Source organism: Patiria miniata, unplaced genomic scaffold (assembly GCF_015706575.1).
Source record: "Patiria miniata isolate m_02_andy unplaced genomic scaffold, ASM1570657v1 HiC_scaffold_16, whole genome shotgun sequence".
In the NCBI taxonomy this organism is placed as follows: domain Eukaryota; kingdom Metazoa; phylum Echinodermata; class Asteroidea; order Valvatida; family Asterinidae; genus Patiria; species Patiria miniata.
In genome coordinates, this window is record NW_024037054.1 from 8,991,615 (window position 1) to 9,010,454 (window position 18,840).

At 38.9% G+C, this 18,840-nt stretch overlaps 1 protein-coding gene across 5 annotated transcripts; it reads right to left on the reverse strand.

Moving 5' to 3' along the window:
* Positions 1 to 1,021: 1,021 nt before the first annotated feature.
* On the reverse strand, positions 1,022 to 16,913 carry LOC119722908 (proline-rich protein 5-like). Of its 5 annotated transcripts, none has more exons than XM_038193311.1 (9): positions 16,469 to 16,913; positions 11,559 to 11,954; positions 8,145 to 8,225; positions 7,608 to 7,656; positions 4,847 to 4,904; positions 3,855 to 3,946; positions 3,477 to 3,555; positions 2,902 to 3,141; positions 1,022 to 2,317 (listed from the first exon to the last, which is right to left on the reverse strand). In XM_038193311.1, the coding sequence occupies exons 2-9, from the start codon at positions 11,792 to 11,794 to the stop codon at positions 2,058 to 2,060; spliced, it is 1,095 nt and encodes a 364-aa protein (XP_038049239.1). In that variant the 5' UTR covers positions 11,795 to 11,954; positions 16,469 to 16,913; the 3' UTR covers positions 1,022 to 2,057. The 5 variants fall into 5 exon arrangements, with proteins under 5 accessions (XP_038049239.1, XP_038049238.1, XP_038049242.1 ...); XM_038193310.1 differs by having other exon boundaries at positions 16,361 to 16,913; XM_038193314.1 differs by lacking the exon at positions 16,469 to 16,913 and adding an exon at positions 12,870 to 12,989.
* Positions 16,914 to 18,840: the final 1,927 nt, after the last annotated feature.

Consider the following 18,840-nt stretch of genomic DNA (forward strand, 5'->3'; position numbering starts at 1 on the left):
CTGAGAAAACACGAAGGACATTTCAAAGTCTTTGACAATTGTTGGTTAGTGACTGTCCAGGTATGGACATTGTTCTGGGTAAGATTTTATGTCTTTTTATAGCTCCATGATTGTAAAGTCATGCTACCTCTAGGACGGTGTTTACAGATGTGGAACTGGAATAGTCAGCACAGCAGGGCTTTATAAATTATAGCCCCATAAATGTGGCCAATACTGGACTAGGGCCTACCTCCGTAAAAGGCCACACTTCCACCATGTACAAAAACATGTCGAACTTTGTCAAATTTTGATTTTCACATTATGATTTAGGCTTAGTTTGTAGTTTATTTTTGCTTTAGAAGCATACTCACCCTCTGTTTAGGCTAATCAGAATGTACTGCCTTTTCAGATGTATAATCATTTTCGTTAAGTGTCATGTTGAAATTTTGATACGCAAACGTGTGCAAACGAATCTGGAAATTTCAAGAAAAATAGACATCTGAAAAAGCCAGCACTTTCTGATCAGCCTATATAAAGAGGGTGAGTGTGCTTCTAAAGCAAACATTAACTACAAACTAAGCCTAAATGTGAAATTAAAAATATGAGATTATGTGTTTATCAGTCTTTAGAGCAAGAAAGAGTGCTCCACCAAGGTTACACCCTTTGCGGCGACCGCAACGCAAAAGGTCTGTTTATATACAGCGCCCTCAAGCTTGATGCCTTGTCCAACCTCCTCTTCGACATGCCAGCCCCCCCCCCCCCCCCCCCCTTTCCCGAATAATTTCTCCCAACCCTACACTCTGGTATGTTATATTCCAGTCCAACATAAAGTTTGTAACGATCAGAAAATTGGATAACGATTTTGAAACCAAATATTCTGTAGTCTTCCACATTTTCGTGTTGTTTGACGCCTATTGGCAAAGGCCTATATTTCACTGGAAAAATAATTGACATCTATTTCATAAATATTTTAATGTTTATATAATATGTGAGCGCGGGAGAAAAAAAAACATATATCAACAAAGGCTAAAGTGAGAAATTGTTCATTATTTTCACAAAATGTACATAAATAATTTATTCAATTCTTGTTCATAAACAACAATTTGAACGAGCAAGCTTTATACAGTAAATTTCCTTTCTTTTCATACAACATCCGAAACAGTAAAGCAACATAAACATCACTGGCATAGTGACGGGGGGGGGGTATTTGGGAGTTCACACCCCCCCCCCCCAAAAAAAAATAGGGGGAGGGGGAAGAAGGGAGGGGTAGTCACACATTTTAGAAAACAATGGCAAACCCCCAACCTCCCCCATGAAAAACCTCTCGCTACGTCATGGATGAACATGAATGCTAGCAAGCTAGTGATTACATAACTGTTGAATTTTGGTAGTTATTTGCATAGAGTTTTCTCTCGAAGGGCAGAGGAGAGCGCTATATGTTTTAGAATATTGCAAATAATTATATATTGAACTGGAAGTATAAAGTCGTATGGTTTAATAGGCATATAGGCCTATAATAATATTCAGTGCAAATTATGTTGGTGTTTCTTTTTTGGGGGGGGGGGGCGAGTAAAAGGCCTGTTATCACTCAAGGAATCATAATGCTTGTGTGCACTGAAACATGCATTGTCCGATTACGATTCAGGTTGACTTCCATGATGCTTTTACTCTCATAAATATGAGACTAAGTTTTTGCTCATAAGAAGCATACAATCGTAGGGAACTTCCTGTGGGGCGAATAATGCTCAACCATAAACAGTGATAACGAAAAACAAGATGGGCAAAGACACTTTCTCAAACAAAACATCTTCAAAATAAGAAATAAGTGCGGTGAGTTGACAAATATTTGATAGTCAATCTTATTGTGAGATGATGATTAATTCATGTGCATAACGAAAAAATGGTAACGCAAAATCAGTTTTTACATCTTGTATAATGACGTAACCATTTGACGTCATCTGCCAAATTCAACAAGCTAGTAAACAACAATAAACTTGCGGCAACCTGTTACGAATTAAATGTTACAGGCCTAATGCCATATGGAATGTGCACAGAATAATACGGTAATCCTTAAGATATCAGCACTCGTGATCCGTCATTTCGTAACTTCGTTTCTTCTCATCTTCCAACAGCGTCTCTAATGACGACAATTGGTGACTGCCCCTTCGGCGGGAGTTCGGTGATCTCCGGAGAGCACCGAGACTTGCCGAATGTTCCCGAGGGGACATGGTGGGTGTGTCACGGATGGGTGAAGACAGAATGTCACTGGTTGAACGAGAGGACGGTGGTTCGGTAAACTGAAGGCTGGTTGGTCTGGTGCGATGTGCTCTGCCGTTTTCTAATGGTGCCAAAAAAATCATGAAATCGAACAAGTTTGAATCTCTAGTTGAAGAGAAACATTTTGAACAGAATACCGGTACTCAAGTCACAACTGGTAAATTGCAACACAAACTAGGTTGAGACCGTATGGCCAGCCTTCAAGTGATCTGCAAAGTTTCCAATTAAGTTTCCTAATGTTGAGTGTTCCACAATGTCAGGCTACACTCTATATTGCTTTTTAGAATCGAGCCTATTTTTGATTCTTTGACATATAAGTGGTCCAGTCCAATGCAGGACATGCGTAGCATTCACTTCATGTATGGTGATGCATTGAGGGCAATCTGATTAAGCCATTTTAAGCTACACCCTGTATATTTTTGTTTAATGGGATACACCAAGTACAGACCCGAGAATTCGGTCTACAATTAAGGTTTTTTTCATACTTTTCGGTTAGGCGCAACGTTTTGTCTGCTTTTGGGTACTCTGAGTCTGTTATCGTGTTACAACAGTTCTTGTTTCAATGTGCACTTGACTCTTCGATTATATTGGAACAGTTGTGGTGATGCATGGACTGGGGGAAACAACTTCATTATTTCAACTTGCCTTGTCTCCTCCGTACGGAGTCGTGCACCATTGGCTGTTGTATCTTGGCTGCTACTACTGGTTCGTCACCTCCTAGATACAACCCCTTGGTTCCTAAGTAAGGACAGACTACCTTAGCAACCAGTGACTCAATATGAAGATGCTCCTCGGATGGATAGCCACTCTCACGCACACTCTGCAGATGAAGTAACATCTGAACTATCTCGTTGGGAACAGCTGATCTGTCAGCTGACAGGGCATCTGGGTAAACAGAAACAAACAAACAAACACCCCAACAAACAAACATGAATAAAAATCAACAAACAAACAACGCAGTGATTTCGATACAAGGACTATGAAAAGTGTGACTGGCTGCATGCTTGTGGTGTATCCGCTGTGTAGTATTGAATCGGCCATAGGATGTGGGGAGTCTTAGTCAAGTCAATAAGCTCTAGTTGGTGATGCTTCACAGAATGACCACTCAAGATGATTTCATCAACTTACTGGAAACTTATAAATATATGTTAAAATCTGCAAACAAATGATCAATAGAAAACAGGTTACAATAATTGTTTATCCTTATAAATAAAACTCACCTTTTAGAGTGTGCAGTTTTAAGACAATGTGGTCTCGAAACCCCAACAGGCTTAACTGTAGTATTGTCAGGCCTTTTGTCTGTTGGAAAAAGAAGAAGACATTTTACTATAGCGAGAATAACTAAACTATGTCTCGATAATCGGTACAGGCACAAATCAAACCATGCAATGTTAATTTTTAAAAATGACTTGCTTATTGTTGTATCTTGAAGTCAGCTGAACTGTCCCAAACTGTGTCTTTGCATGCGATACATCAAATACATCACAAATAATATCAAGTCTGAAATGCACTGTTTATTGAAGAAGGGGTGTGTATCAATGACATCTTAAAGACACAGTAGCAAATCGAACACAATTATTATTATTAATTATACGTGCCTGAACAGGGCAGAATATTGCTCGTAACGTTGGAAGGATTTCACAGAAGAATTTGGTCCACTGTTTGGCAAGGCTTGACAGAAGTTGCGGACCTGAATATTTTAATGAGAGAAGAAATAATAACAAATTCAAAATTGTTGCGAATGTACTAACGACATACGTCTTAAACAGTCGTCGGCGTTTGCAATCTGTCATCAGCAGCACGAATCCAGTTGGATGAAATGATTTCCTTCCACGCAATTATTCGTCAAGCCGCCGGGCATTTCACCTTCGCTGTAGCAATAGCCCGATCCTTTTGGTGCTAAATTATATGCAGGTGGGTAAAATCACAGACGTAAGACGCGTAGCATGTAAGACGCTACGCAGCCTGAAGTGATCAAAGAGGTTGATATTAAAGAAGAGATGCGTAAGTGTTCAATGTGTATGCATCTTATGTCTTTCTCCCTGCGGTACCCATAGGCGCAGTGACCGTTACATGGCGCGTATAAAAATGCACATTTGGTATGGATAACACGACTCGTTCTCTCGGATTTCCTTTTTGTTGGAAGCCTGCAGCATTTTGTTCAATCACTGCATTCCACTGCAGTGGGGAATACTCCTGTACCTTTTAGTAATATCTCCTATTCCTCAATGATTTTCGAGATCAATCTCTGCGCGTTAGCATTGATATTGAAGCAAAACCAAAGAAAGCGAAAAGTGTTCAATCATATTGAAAAAATATCTAATAAAATGATAGGTTAAACTACGAAAGTCAATTAAATTACGTTTTCATCAAGGCTACTGACCAAACATGATAGATACAAACAGTGATACATTCACATCCAAAAAACATTATGGTATTCGTAGAGCCACAAGCCCAGGGAAGCTTCAACATAATTTCCTAAGTCACTGCAGGGGGAAATCCCCCCGTGTGGTACCCACCACACACTGGTCATTACGCGGTGGATATTTGATACATTATTCAATAGCAAGCCTTAGGTCAATGTGCTCACCGTCATCCGTATTGATAGAACCGTACATCAGATCCATTCCTCGTCGAAGTAGGTTTTTCTGTGGGATTTGGGGGAAATAAAAAAAAAAATTAGTTCACCGGTGAGGGTTTTAAGGGCAAATTGGGAAGGGGGGAATGTGAATTAAAAGTCAAATAATAATCAAAATTGTGATTTTTGTTTCTGCCCTCCGGCCATTTGCAAATTGAATCCCTCGGTATTTTGGAGGTTTTACCACGATCTGGGAAATGCACGAATTTACGGTAGGCTTCGAGCCTGCGTTTGTAATTTTTTAAGGTATACATATATTTCAAATTTACGCAGACTAGTTATGTGCATGGTAGTGGTACTCATTGTAAATAAAGTGCCTTGAAATTGCTTTGCAGGTATTCCGTGAAACAAGATTGTCAGACGTCAGTTTTTTTGTTTACAGTACCGCCTCCTTTACGAGAGGAATTACTGAAGCGCACTTTACTTATCATTGGTGAAAGGTCAAGTACTGGACACCTTTCACTACCCACGGCAGCTATAGCTGTGCATAATGTTAGGATATGTTGGTCTGGAGAGAATGGAGTGCATACGGAATTAACGGCCGCGGGTATTAAATACTAAACTCTCGAATTTAATGAATATTAAATCGCCCTTCTTTGTTTGCTTTACGTACACTTCAGATAAATTTGCAGTCAGTATCATGTTTTGGGTATTATTGCCATTGTCAATAAATTGAACTATTATTGTACCACAGAGGGCGCTGTTTATGAGTGACGTCAAAGTTCAGACATGGTTTATGAATAGTAATCAAAATCTTGGCTTCGCCGCCGTAATCCTTTCATGCAGACAGATTGACTAGTACAAGTCTAGCCTAATCTCTTGGGGCTAGTTAGCATCGTGCAAGCGAACGCATGATAATTCCCAGCTGAGGCCCCTATTAGCCTACGTGCAATCGATATAGCCCGAGGACTGAAGGTGACACTTCATATATTTCTACTTCATTAATTGAAGGAGTTGCCTCTTGTCAATAATAGTAATACCATCAGAAATAAGGTCATTCAAGTTATTTCAGAGTATTATTTTCCCGTTCAGCTTTCGTGCATGGTAACTACCCGCTCGAACAAATATTCCTGCCAGTGCATCATTTTATTGTGCAGTTCATGTCAAAAGAGGAAAAATAATGCGGATTCAGACAGATAAAAGACGAGAAAAGACGGGAGCAACTTATAAAATAATTTGCAAAGAATGAAAATACTAATCCGTCACTGCATTTTCAGTAATGGTGCCACCTGCCCCGGGGGAGTGGGCGGATCATGGCCAATAACGGCTCATTAAACATGAATTGGAAATAACACCAGGCGGGTCAATAACACCCCCTTCCAATCAGAACTCGACTGCTATAAACGGACCCTACGGACCCGCAGGTTGATCACTTGATCTCATTAGGAGCAAAATAATGTTGTCTTCTTTCACGGATTTCATGTCTTAAGACGCAGCCTGGTGTATCAGCCATTATTTATTTTACACCGTCGGACGAGAACGAAATATGCAGTGTATATCATTTATATTTTGAATAATACCACATCATCAGTGGTACATGAATTGTTAAGGGCTATAAAGACCCGAATTCTCATCAAGAACCGTTTAGGAGAGAAAAGAAATGATAGAAAGCTGCTTGTTTACTCCGATCCTAAGAAATATGCAGTTCCATTTAAAGATATTCATGTATAGATATACGTTATGTTATGACTATTGTATTGAATAAACAGACTGAATGCACATGGGATGCCAAACGCTTTCATTAAGAATAAAGCATCAGCAAGGAACCTTTTTGCAAACATCCATCTCACAAAAACCATTCCCCACCCACGTCTCATCACTGTCGATGACAAGGAAGGCCTATATGCACTGCACAACGTCAACTGCATATTTTACAGTACATTTGCCATTTTCCATCATATATTGAGTATGTCGCAGTCACGCAAGCATCTCAAGCCAAGCATGCTAACAGATCGAAGGACGACAGAGTCTGTCGCAGAGACGGAACGAAATCGACCCGTTCACGATCTCTTACAAACCGAGGCTACATACGGTGTAAGCTGCACCAACGTGATACTGTAATACACAAACGACAATCTATTACACAATGTTAGGCCTGCTTTGCGTGGATGTGCTGCTTTGCTGCAGGCATGATACAGAGTAGCGAAGAAGGAATTTCAAAGAAAAAGATGCACACAATATTGATTATCGTATACTGCTACGGTATGAATTATATTAACATGCATTAGCCAAATAAGATAAGATATTACTAAGATTTGTGGTTATTGCACTCACGTGAATGAAAGCTGTACTTTATCATCATTAATTTGTTGGTTAGTAAATAAACAAAAAGGAATTATTCACAGGTTTTTGGACGGAGAGATCCAATGTATAATTCATGAACTATCCGTACAAAATATCAAATACAAATTGTGGAAATAAACCACGAATACAAATTGATTACCGCTGAAAGAATTCAACCAATTTTGTCAAGATGTCAAGATTTCAGAAATATAGGCCAAAAAGCGGTTGCCAATATCACAGAAACAAAATATTCCTACAAACACTGGTCTCTCTATTGTGTACTATTATCCCCCATTGGTAAACGCAGTATTAACCTGCACATGCCAAAAGCCTTTCTCTTTTCCTTTTAGATATAATCCACGGCTGCTTTTCCGCTTATAATTACATTCACTTCAACTTCTCAAACACTAACGAGTAACGACATTCTTACCTTGTAGTAATCTGTTATAAATTCACCGATTTCTGATTTCAAAGCGGCCCTGCAAATACAAAATAAACAACAGTCACGATACATAATATACACGAACCGCCATTTTGTTGAACAGTCGGAATCCGCCCAAACAAAGGAAGGTCACTGCAACAACTTACATCCAATCACGTTCGAGAACTTCCTGTTAATTTGCATACAGGACACCTGTGTTTGTTGCGCTTTCATTGTTCATTGGACAATGGCACATTCCGCAGCCCGATAATACCCGCGCTGCAAATGGCTGGCTGTGAATATTTCGATGTCTATCGCCCAATAGAATTCGACAATAAAAACAAGGTAAAGACTGACAAAACAAAGATGGCGACAGGACGAGCGGTGGACTTGCAACACTCCTTTAGAGAATGGGTCCACCAATTTGGAGTGAATTTTACTTCCAAGGTTAGTAGAACGTTAATTTTTTGAAAGTTTATAATGTTGAGACTTCCAGGGTGTTAATGATAATTGGTATTTGCTTGCAAGTAAGTTTTAAATACGTACCTGACTTGCTCGTTAAGATCGTCCAATTCCCCCGGAGCTAGTTTCCCGCCTCTGAAAATGGACAGCACCTTCTTCTGTACACTGTAATGAGGAAAACACACACGCCAAAACATCATTAAATTTGTCAAACAAACCTAATGTTCAAGAGCATAAGTCGCCTTCACTATATGTAGTAATCAATAAGTATTTGCTTTGAATCTTTCCAAAAACAGTATATGTCTTCCACCAGACTCACAGGTCTAAAATATCGCTGGTAAATGAATATCATAGTGTCATCTGCGTCAAACAAAATGTCAGTCAATAGGCCTATGTGCTCAAGTTTCGAAAACATTAATATTGTGCCCACGCTTCCAAAATGTTGAAAACATCGGCAGAATTTAAAGGAAAAATAATGTTTGCTTTGAAAATTAAATGCAATACAGAACATATAGTAATCTACAATTAACACGATTATCCTTTACCTGTATTGGACAATAAACTATGAATATTCAATGGTTATAAATCCTTTACATGTATATCTGACTTGGGTAATTAAAACCATGCATGTTCAATGGTTATAAATATTATAATAGCTTGGCACAAACACTTCCAAGAAAAATAGTGAAAATGACACAAACTAAACTGCTGTTCCACAAACTGAAAGCTTCAAAACATACAGGTAGTAAAAACGCGACAATTTAATATAAGGAGTCACAGCTGGTTACATCTTTAGTCTTTTTTCCCCTGCATGATATGGCACAAATTAAATTGTGCATTCCTGAGTGCATTTCTACACCTGCTAACAAACACCATAGTGGATAATTGAAATAAAAAGACTGCTTGATGACATTTACAGTCAGTGCACAAAAAAAAATCAAATAAAGAAACTGTATATTCATTTTTATCCACTCCTATTGCAATTACTATTAAAGGTTGTTTTACTTAAAAGCACATCAAGAATTATCTGTTTTACAATCTGAATTGGCTCGACTGATTGATATTTTAAATGCAACAGACACATTGACGTGCGGTATTTTTATTTAATATCTTTTTGTCAATATCAGCTAAATAAATTAACCTGGATATGTCAGTAAGCACTCAATCGAACCTATGAGCAGAATTCATATCGCGCAATTTCGATCGCCACTATCTCGATTTTTTTATCACAACATATCAAGGAAAAACATATCGTTGTCTTTTAGATTCTTAGTGTATGATAAATGTTTGATTTAGGAAAAAGGCAAAACTTGAATGATCAATTTCAATGCACCACGGGGGTGTAGCGCAAAATTGACGGGGACGTTCAGTATCCCAGCAACAGAAATAAGTGCCGAGCGTGCTCCTCGTATACCCACGACTGTTGCATGTCGATCGATTAACAAACGACGGTCGGCCCATGTGTACATAAAAGTCAGTTGTTTCGATCCAATTAACTATTAATACCGTTTTTTAAAACAATACCTTTTGTTATATAGAAAAGAGATTAAATTAAGAGATAGCTGAGTCCGTTTTATCATTAAATAAAATATTAAATATAGTATTAATTATTATTTAAATATTCTATCCAAAAAAGAGAGGACTATTTTCTTTTTGTCGGAGACACAAAAAGCATCCACTTGTATGAAGAAACAATGATGAAATAGTGTTTCGTTGACATTCGATTTCTTTGTCATATCTGTCAATTTTGCAATGTTTACCCAGCAGAAAATTTAGTGTTTTTAATACAACTATTTTCTGCCCATGCAGTATTAAAAAATTAATTGTGACCTTTTTACTTAATTAAGCACTCATGAGGGTAGTGCGAATTATGTAAAAGCATTACATTCACTGTGTGGACTTCCGAACAAAAGAGGTCCACATAAACCAGGTAGCAGCGACGTTGTGTGGGCTTGCCCACGTCCACACAGTGTTTTCCCCTCTCTGGAAAACAGGTTTAGAGGCATTTTGGGGTTAAGTTTATGGCAAAATGAAAAGAAACACTAAAGGGAATCATAGAAAAAAATTGGGTTGAAAGAGTTTTCACAGTGTGAATAAAATATGTTTTTTTTCATAGGTTTTTCTTAACTACACGAAAACAAAGGAAAGTCCACACTACGTATGTAACGTAAACATGTCTGTACGGATGCGAAAACTACCCTGCTTGAATCTTAAATAGAAACAGAATCAAAGGAATATCTAAGCTAAATATTTTATGATTTCACTAGGACAGTTTTATGCAACTTGATATCGAGCTTTGTGCATTACTGGGAGATAGACTGGACTAGATAGACTAGCCCTCGGGCTGACTAGCATGTCTATAGCATAAGACCTTCAGTGTTATCGCGGTCATTGTCAAGTCAATTATCAACAATCCTTCCAGGCAGTCACTTCCGATTTCAATTAGTGGAAATATTATGCATGATATTGCCTGGCTCGGTAGGTCTGATGGCTTTGATGATTATCACTGCCTTAGGTTCGAGTGAAGAGATTTAGCCTGTTCCCTTCCTCTCTCAAATTCTGCCCTTAACTCAACTTACCCCGAATTTTTATCATCGGAATACTTTTTTCTTTAAAGGCCAATCACTTTAAAGCTTATTTTAAAATGATAAATAAAAAAATGGTTATTGGTAAAACTTATTTGTATTCATATCATTTCATTTCAAATTCAACTGGCGTTTTATACTACGGAGCAAAGTCGAAGGTTCAAGGAACAGCGATGCTTCTGTACCTGTGTATTTACTTTAACCATGGATGTAAATAAAGATGCGATAAAACATGCAGATGAATGAATGGGTATAATAAAAACCTGCCTGTAGGTATAACTGCTGAAGATCAAACAAACAGATAATGGAATGACCAATGGGAATATAGGAAACAGGTGTACACACGATCCATCATGATAGTTTGGGTAATTTGATGAAATTGAATCATGCATGGTGGAAGAAGTTTAAAACTTTCAACTCGAAAAGTAACTATCCTACCCTGTACCCCTCAATTGTTTAGAAAATAATATTTCATTTCTGTTTATTTTGACCTTGACGTTTCGACACTACGGCTGTTTTATGGAGGTTATCCGTGATTGTTATACTGTTCTACGGGTTAAAAATTACGTCAGGAGGGAATATTTCAAATTCTGTTTGGAGACCTTCGACGAGATGTTTAATGGGGTTAAATGTTACATGAAAATCATTTTTCTTTTTACTTGAATTTTATGAATTTTGAGACCGAAACATGAAACAGCCGTCTATGATCCAATTATTCCTATCACGTACCCTTCCTACGTCGTAGTCTCCGTAAGTGCTTACTGCACGTCAGAGCAGACCTTAGACCCTGGTTTATGCTGTACTCACTGACAACCGCTGCTCGCTCTGATCGTCGATATTACAACAGAATGTCAAACTTGGCAGCTAAATTTCCCCATTTTCCTGTTTGTTACTAAGCTAAGATGTAACCTACCTGTTCCAATCATCGTTTCGTAACCCCAGCACCTGTTGTGATTTGATGGCAGTTTCGTCAGCCCGTTGCATGACAGCCATGGCTGATCCCCTCCGCGTGTTACTGTTCACTCCTTTGACTTTAGCGAAGAGCGCTCGGCTGATATCGCCTTGCGAACCCTGCCGATGACCTAGGCCGCTCATCAGTGACGATGGCGGAGCGATGTTCGCCAGTGACTGGCGTGATCTGCTAATCATACTGCAACTATTCAAAGTCCCGTATTTGAATAGATGCTCGGTCGCGTTTAAAAATAGCAACGCCCGCTCTATTCTTGGAGTTCTTTATTGTCTCTTGGTAACAATGGCGATTCTGAAGTCAGATCGGTGTCCGATAAAGCTGGAAAAGTCACAGTGAACTCTGTAAAAAAAAATCCAGAAAATATCACCGAATGTAAATTTCGGATTTGTTCAAGTACATGCAAGTCTGTGGACATGACTCACTCGTAATTAGGCAGTAAATAAGAATAAAACACCTCTTTAACAAATTGATCTTGCATGTCTTGTGAGATGGCATGATAGTATGGCTACGTGCCACGATCTGTTTGGCACCAGGTCGCCTAGATGTCGTACCCATTATGCACTCAATGGCGCCCGATACAGGTGCTTATTAATGACATTAGTTCTTTTAATTCTCCAGACGAACGGATGCGCATGGTCGAGCCTTTCCCTGGCGACATTTGGATGAAATCTCGCCAAGTGTCGAGTTTCTTATCAAATGCTCGGAAAAGAGCCGAGGGGAACGGACGAATTATGGAAATAGCACAAACTGCATGAATAAATGGAATACAGGGCTCTTGGGTTGAACAGCCTCATAGTACAGTGAGTTGGCTGTCAAGATGTTTACAGTGAGTTCGAGATCCGTCCCATTATTCAAAGAGTGGGTTGGTTGGCACGTTGACAGCTGGCAAATCAATCGATCCATAATCAATTCATCGATCAATAGCTTGGTCAAACAAATCGGTTGAGCGATGCATCCGCGCTCGCGTCCACGAAACAAAAACTTGAAACCAGTAATTAACAAAGTAATTTGATGCAACTACACCAGCCCCAACGAACATACATAAACAACGATTCAAACTCACGGCAAAACAAAGAAATAATTTTGAGGGGAAAACATGCAGTCCTACGAAAATGGCTCAGTTCATGTGAAAATAATCTCGTACATCGTTATTGATTGGGCTTTCGAACAAAAACAGCAAAAATTTTTGATGAAAGAATGATCATTGTGAACAAGGTAGAATAGCCGAATGAGCATGACAAAAATATGGCCTACCTTCTTCCGCTCAAACCTCCCCTGTTCGTATGATATAGGTCAACTTGTGAAATAGGCCTACGACTACTGAAATTAACAAGATATCGACAGTCTGGTATAATGTCGACCACCATCGACAATCCATGGACCCAGAATAAATAACCGAGATAGGATGATGCACAAACACAAAGAAACTGACAGGCTTAATTAAGCATACGGGTAATATCCTTGCAACGGTTCATAATGCAAGTTGGTTAGGCTAATACCTTCATTAGAAATACTCATAGTTATGAACGCAGTTGCTATGGTACCTTCTAGCTTGATACAAAGAGAGACGATTTTTATTGTTACTAACCAGCTATAGTTGCGCGCTTTGTTTGTATGACAGACAGCCAGGAAAAATCGTTAATATCGAAGAAAACATCGTTGTTGAAAGAGAGAGAGAGAAAAAAAGAAAAGAAAATGATGATATGAGGGACAGGCAGCGTCTTAGCGTCTTGCGTATCAGCCACCATCCCGGTCTATTTGCACAAGCGACTGAGTTTGTAAAAACAGGAAATTGCAATTTACTGACAGGGAACACTTGCAATTTGCATCGAATGACAGTTTTGGAATTGCCACGTTCCCTGCAGCGAAAAACAAAATCTGGCGGTATGTCGGTATCTGGATAGAGGGCGTGCTTTCGTTATACTGCTCGGGCACCGTGCGCGCGGTGCATCGAAGTCTGTGTAGTGACAACCATTGTGGCAAAGCTAACAATCCTCGCCTGAAATTTGTGCGCCAAGCATTTCTCTTATTTTTGTACACAATATGTATCATCAAAAACAAAGGAACCCCCATTGTCTACAAGTATTTTGTTATCCTGTAGAGTTTTTCCTTTGGGAAGATGTTGCCTAAATGTGTCACACATCCGCAATTATCGAGAGAGAAATCCTCTGAGATTTCTCTCTCGGATCCCTCAGTCCGGATACATGTCCGAGTTCATACGTCATGCTCTACTTGCTCTGACAGATCGTCCACTGACAAACAGAATACGTAGTATTCGCTGCTAACCAAACACAACTTCACCTGGGGATGTAAATGACAAGCAGTCGTTGCTACGCCGCGTACTGATACTTCAAATAATCCACGAATATTGACGATACGCATTTCGTTTGTTATTGTTATTTTTTGAGTTCTCAAAGCTGTCAAATTGTTGACTGATTCGACAACTCTTCAAAGGTTTCATGCTTAATGGCGTATAAAGTTATTAGTACGTTTGTGGTTATCTTCAATAATCCAGAATTTGAGGGAACAGTACTAGGCCCAAGACTGTGCAAGGTTATAGAATTTTAGAAAATATTGTCAACATGCTCGCATACATGTAATTCCCTCAAAAATCTTGGAGTAGAATTTAGAAGCCGAATCGACCCCTAACACGAGACGTTATTTCTGAGGATATTCTACGAGTTACGCGGTTGGGCAAATTCTTGATATGCTCAGAATCTGTCGAACCAAATCAAACATTATTTCTAAAATAAGGAAAGCGACTGCATTCTGGCATTTTGATCATTTCTGGCAAAATGTAATTAATTTCCCCCACAACGTCAATCGGATGCGTCTTGTTTGTTTTGGTGCACACGACAGAATTTAATTACAGCTGTGCAGTATTTCCATCATCCGTCATTTTCATGGGATACAATCAGAGATATATTTTGCAGGACAAGATTTGGGATTGAAACGATGAGAGAATAAAAAGATATAATCAAAAGATAAAATCAAATTACATACATGTAGACATGATGGAATAATTGTATTGTGGCAATACAAGGACACTTTGAAGGTCATTGAACACTGAGAAATAAATTAACATATCATTGGCTTGATAGAGTCCCTTTATATTGCGAAATGTTGTTATTATACAAAAATTATTCAAGAGCAGCCGAAATTTCATATGTACAAATATTACTCAAAGCACGACACAGCAAGTTGGAAGGTATAATTCTCTACTTGTGGACCACAATTCCTTCATTATAAGTTTTGTTCACCCTAACTCCATTAATAACATAATTATTTCTTGAATATTTGTTTTCTAAAAAAAACACATTTCAATTATTTTGTTCACATTTAGATTATGTTGCAGAATTATGGTTTTGTAATATCTAAATATTTAAATCTTTGTATTTCTGCAGGTCCTGCTACTGTGCACGCAATACATGCCATGAAACAAACAGGCAGCTATAATTATAACTTCAGTTGTTTTGCCAATTATTCCGATCATTATATAGGCATTATCTCATAGCCCTTTTAAGTACAGTTAATCCCAGGTATGACCGCAAACTTGTATGTGTACCTTTCCTGATACCAGCATATTTGTTACTAAAAATAAACGATTAAAATGATAACATAATTTCGCAACTAATCGCTTGTTCAGGGAATCACACACAAAGTTATATGAACAATCAAACAGCTGAGCTGGGTCACAGAATTCTCAAGGGTCAACATGACTCATTGCGTTGTAGGATCATGATGATTTGTTTTAAAGAATTTGGTTAAAGAATCGCAATACAGTTTTTTAAATTGCATATTTCACAAGAAGCCCTTTGTCTCAAAGCGTGCTGGTAACTTGTATTATGAAATTGACAAATAATTTACTGAAAAACACTCGATGTGATAAGACAGGGGTCCTTTTGGTGGGTGCAAAAGTCACCGATCATGTCATATAGTGAACTGAAGCCCTTTTTTTGCAAACAACACTTTGCACTTCTACAACATAACCTCACAATGTTATCTCAACGAGTTTCTAATTTGGAGTCAACGAGCAGCTTAATACTCTGATCACGAATCCAAGGCAAGGTTCATGGTATTCTACCCACCACCTTGCCATTACAACAATCTCAGCACAAGAAATTGTAATTCGACTTGAAATGAACTATACTAGCAATTTGAAAGAAGGAAGAATATCGAAAGAATGCACTGTCATTCTTCATATCGATGAAACAGTGCTAAGATATCTAGGTTTGCTTAAAAAAAAAAAATCAATACATAATACAGAAAGGTCCAAAATGATATTCAATTCCTGTTCATGGGAGGAATTTTCATTATGTTCCGGGGATGGATTCCATTTTAAAATCTTTGTGTAACTTTGCTTAATGGTGAAATGAGGTAAACATATGAACAGCCATTTTGACCTCTTGACTTGCATCCCAAGATTACCTCTCAACTAGTTTGTAAAAGGCATTCGTACACTAAACAAACCTCAACCCACGTATACGTTCCCCCGAAGGAATACTAAACTAAACATTAATTAAATCAAAATTTCACTTGCATAAATCCGAGCAGAATATTTGAATTTGCAAAATTTCGAGGGGATTCGGCCGGTAATTTTGTTTTACATTCGGGTTATCAAACCCATCAGATATATACCCCAAGACATGTGTTTCAGTGCATTATGTGTCACACTGATGAAATGTTCTCAAGCATCAAAACACCGTCCCGGCAGTTTCCATATTACGAAACGAAACATTACTCACAGAGATTTCACCAACTTCTCCGATCTTGACAGAACCTCGAATGGGATAATGTCATCTTTAGGCGGATGGTTCTTGCATCAAGTCGTGTAGATGAGCACCAACACTCACCTGTAGCCGAGCAGAAAATAACGGTGTGTTGCTCAGATGTAAGTCTCGAGTGGCAATGACGGTGAAGCACTCGATCACTAGCCGGCGATGTCCAGCTGGACAGGTATCTCTGTTGCCAAAGTCTACCCTCGCAATTCATTAGTCATTCCACGCACACTAACTCGGTGATTCCATAAGGGGGAAAAGTTTGTTCAGTTCACGAGCTCTCGCACCGAAGTTCACGATATCGCGTGCATAAATCACCCACACAGCCCGAGGCTTAGTTGACTATCTGAGCCTCTCTCTCTCGCTGTAGGAAGAAAAAAAATAATACATCTCGATTTTTGATTTGAAGTCAGATGTATCCTGCGTGTGATTGCCGTTGGGGGATAGTAATCGCCCTGAACATATTACCTTGACATCATTTCCAAAGGGATTTGTAATCACGCGCTATATTGTGTGTCCTTCTCAACCACTTTTTATCTGTTCTGACCGATGCACTTTGCTCCGTCTCTCCGAGACTTCTGATAACACCGTTAATCCCCGCGGGTTAATTTTCGTGCCGCCATTCCCCCATAATGCCGTTTTAGCGCGAACAGCGCAAACTCCCTTTTGCTTCTTTTGTCTTGCAGTAAATATCACCTCGGCCGTTGCCATGGGCATAGATGAGGAGTCGGGTAATGTTAGACCATCAATTCAGAACCGTATCAATTGATTATGAGCTCATATTGCATCGGCTAGATCGATGCCAGGCTAGACCTTCCGCTCTATATCCCACTTTTTTTCTCTCTCGGCGGCAAACTCCTTGCAATTCGGTCATGCGATGGGTGTCATCTGATCTCAACTATCGTTTTCTCCTGGCTTTCCCCCTCTGTCTCCCCTCTAAGATGAGGAATTTGCAGCGTCAAATTGTGCCAAGAGTATGCGATCTAATAGGAGACTATAGGAGTCATCTTTCTCCCGTTGCCTCCATCTCACTATTCGAGATGAGTGTAATTTCTCCCATCGCCGCGATCGAAAACCCATTCATTACGGCGCGACCACCCCATCCACATCAGAGACGAAACACAATCTGCCTCAATGATTCACATCACAGCCGGTGTCTTTCATGTATAAGAAGCAGTCGGTTGATTAATATCCACACAACTTGGGCCCAGTCACGTGACTGTCATTTCTATACTCGTCCTTGGCCTCATGATCTTATGAATGGTCGACCATATTCATCTTTTTGATATTCCTTTTCAGAACGGAATACAGTCATTAGCGTTTCGTCTTTTGAGGTTCTCGCTTCAGTAACCCCTTCTGTCCAGACGCTCCTATACATTATGCGCACCATTTTGTTCTATTGTTCCCCTAGCAACGAGATACTACAAATAAATTGTGCGATATGCATATTGAATTGTGCTTGCTTAGGAATTGAGGATAACAATGCATGACGTAAAATACAAAAATGAATTGTTTTATTTATTATTTCGACATTCTGCCTCACATTACTGATATTTTTCTTCAGTCCGCGAGACATTTATGATCTTGCGGTCTGTTTATAGTGCTTCGCATAATTTACCCCCCAAAATGGGACATTGGCTAAATATAAAGACATTCTATGCACAGTGCACGTTTTAAGCTCTGATATTGACGTTTTCTTAGACCAACCCGAAAAAAACGGGCAATGTAAAAGGTCTTTACTTTACACAACTATTTATGTGTCGATATTTTATGTGTCGATATTTTATTGAATGAGAAAAGTTAAATGCACCCAGATTTGCATTTTTCTCAAAACCAAACGATTTTAATGAATTGTGAATGTGAAAAGCGGGAAATGAACAAAACCATTTTGCTCAATGCATGAGAATTATGAATATAGAGCGCCGCGATGAAGCTATGAAAGGCTGGTAAATCGGACACTTGATGACACTTTTACGATGTGCATGTATTCATGAAGGGTTTCAAATTTCTGAAGATGGCATGAATGTCACCGATGCCGCCGATACGAGCTAGACATTTCTTTTGTTTGAGAAGACAAAAGGAATTGAATATGTGTCTCAAAATGTTTCATTGATGGATTCTTCAATGTTTATTCTATTAATATTACGAAAGATTAGGTGTTTGGTTCTAAATATACGCTTACTCGAATGGATTGCGTTATTTTTTAACACTGACAACATGAAGTTGCGAAAGAATAAGTGACTTGTGGATTTCGTCACATAAAAGAATACACACTCCTTTGTTTGCATTATGACAGGTGATATGCATATTTTCTACAATACCATTTTATCAATGCATTGTTAGGGGACTCAATAATTCTTTGGGAAATGTTTGTGGAGACCAAAGATTAATTTGAATAAGGGTCATGCAAGACAGAACAGGAGCAGACTATTAACTGTGGCTATTAT

Coding starts and splice junctions, on each gene's coding strand:
- LOC119722908 (XM_038193311.1), bottom strand. CDS start 11,794: ATGATTAGCAGATCACGCCAGTCACTGGCGAACATCGCTCCGCCATCG. Junction 3,947..4,846: donor TTCTATCAATACGGATGACG/GTGAGCACATTG, acceptor TAAAATATTCAG/GTCCGCAACTTCTGTCAAGC. Junction 2,318..2,901: donor CTCCGTACGGAGGAGACAAG/GCAAGTTGAAAT, acceptor TGGCACCATTAG/AAAACGGCAGAGCACATCGC.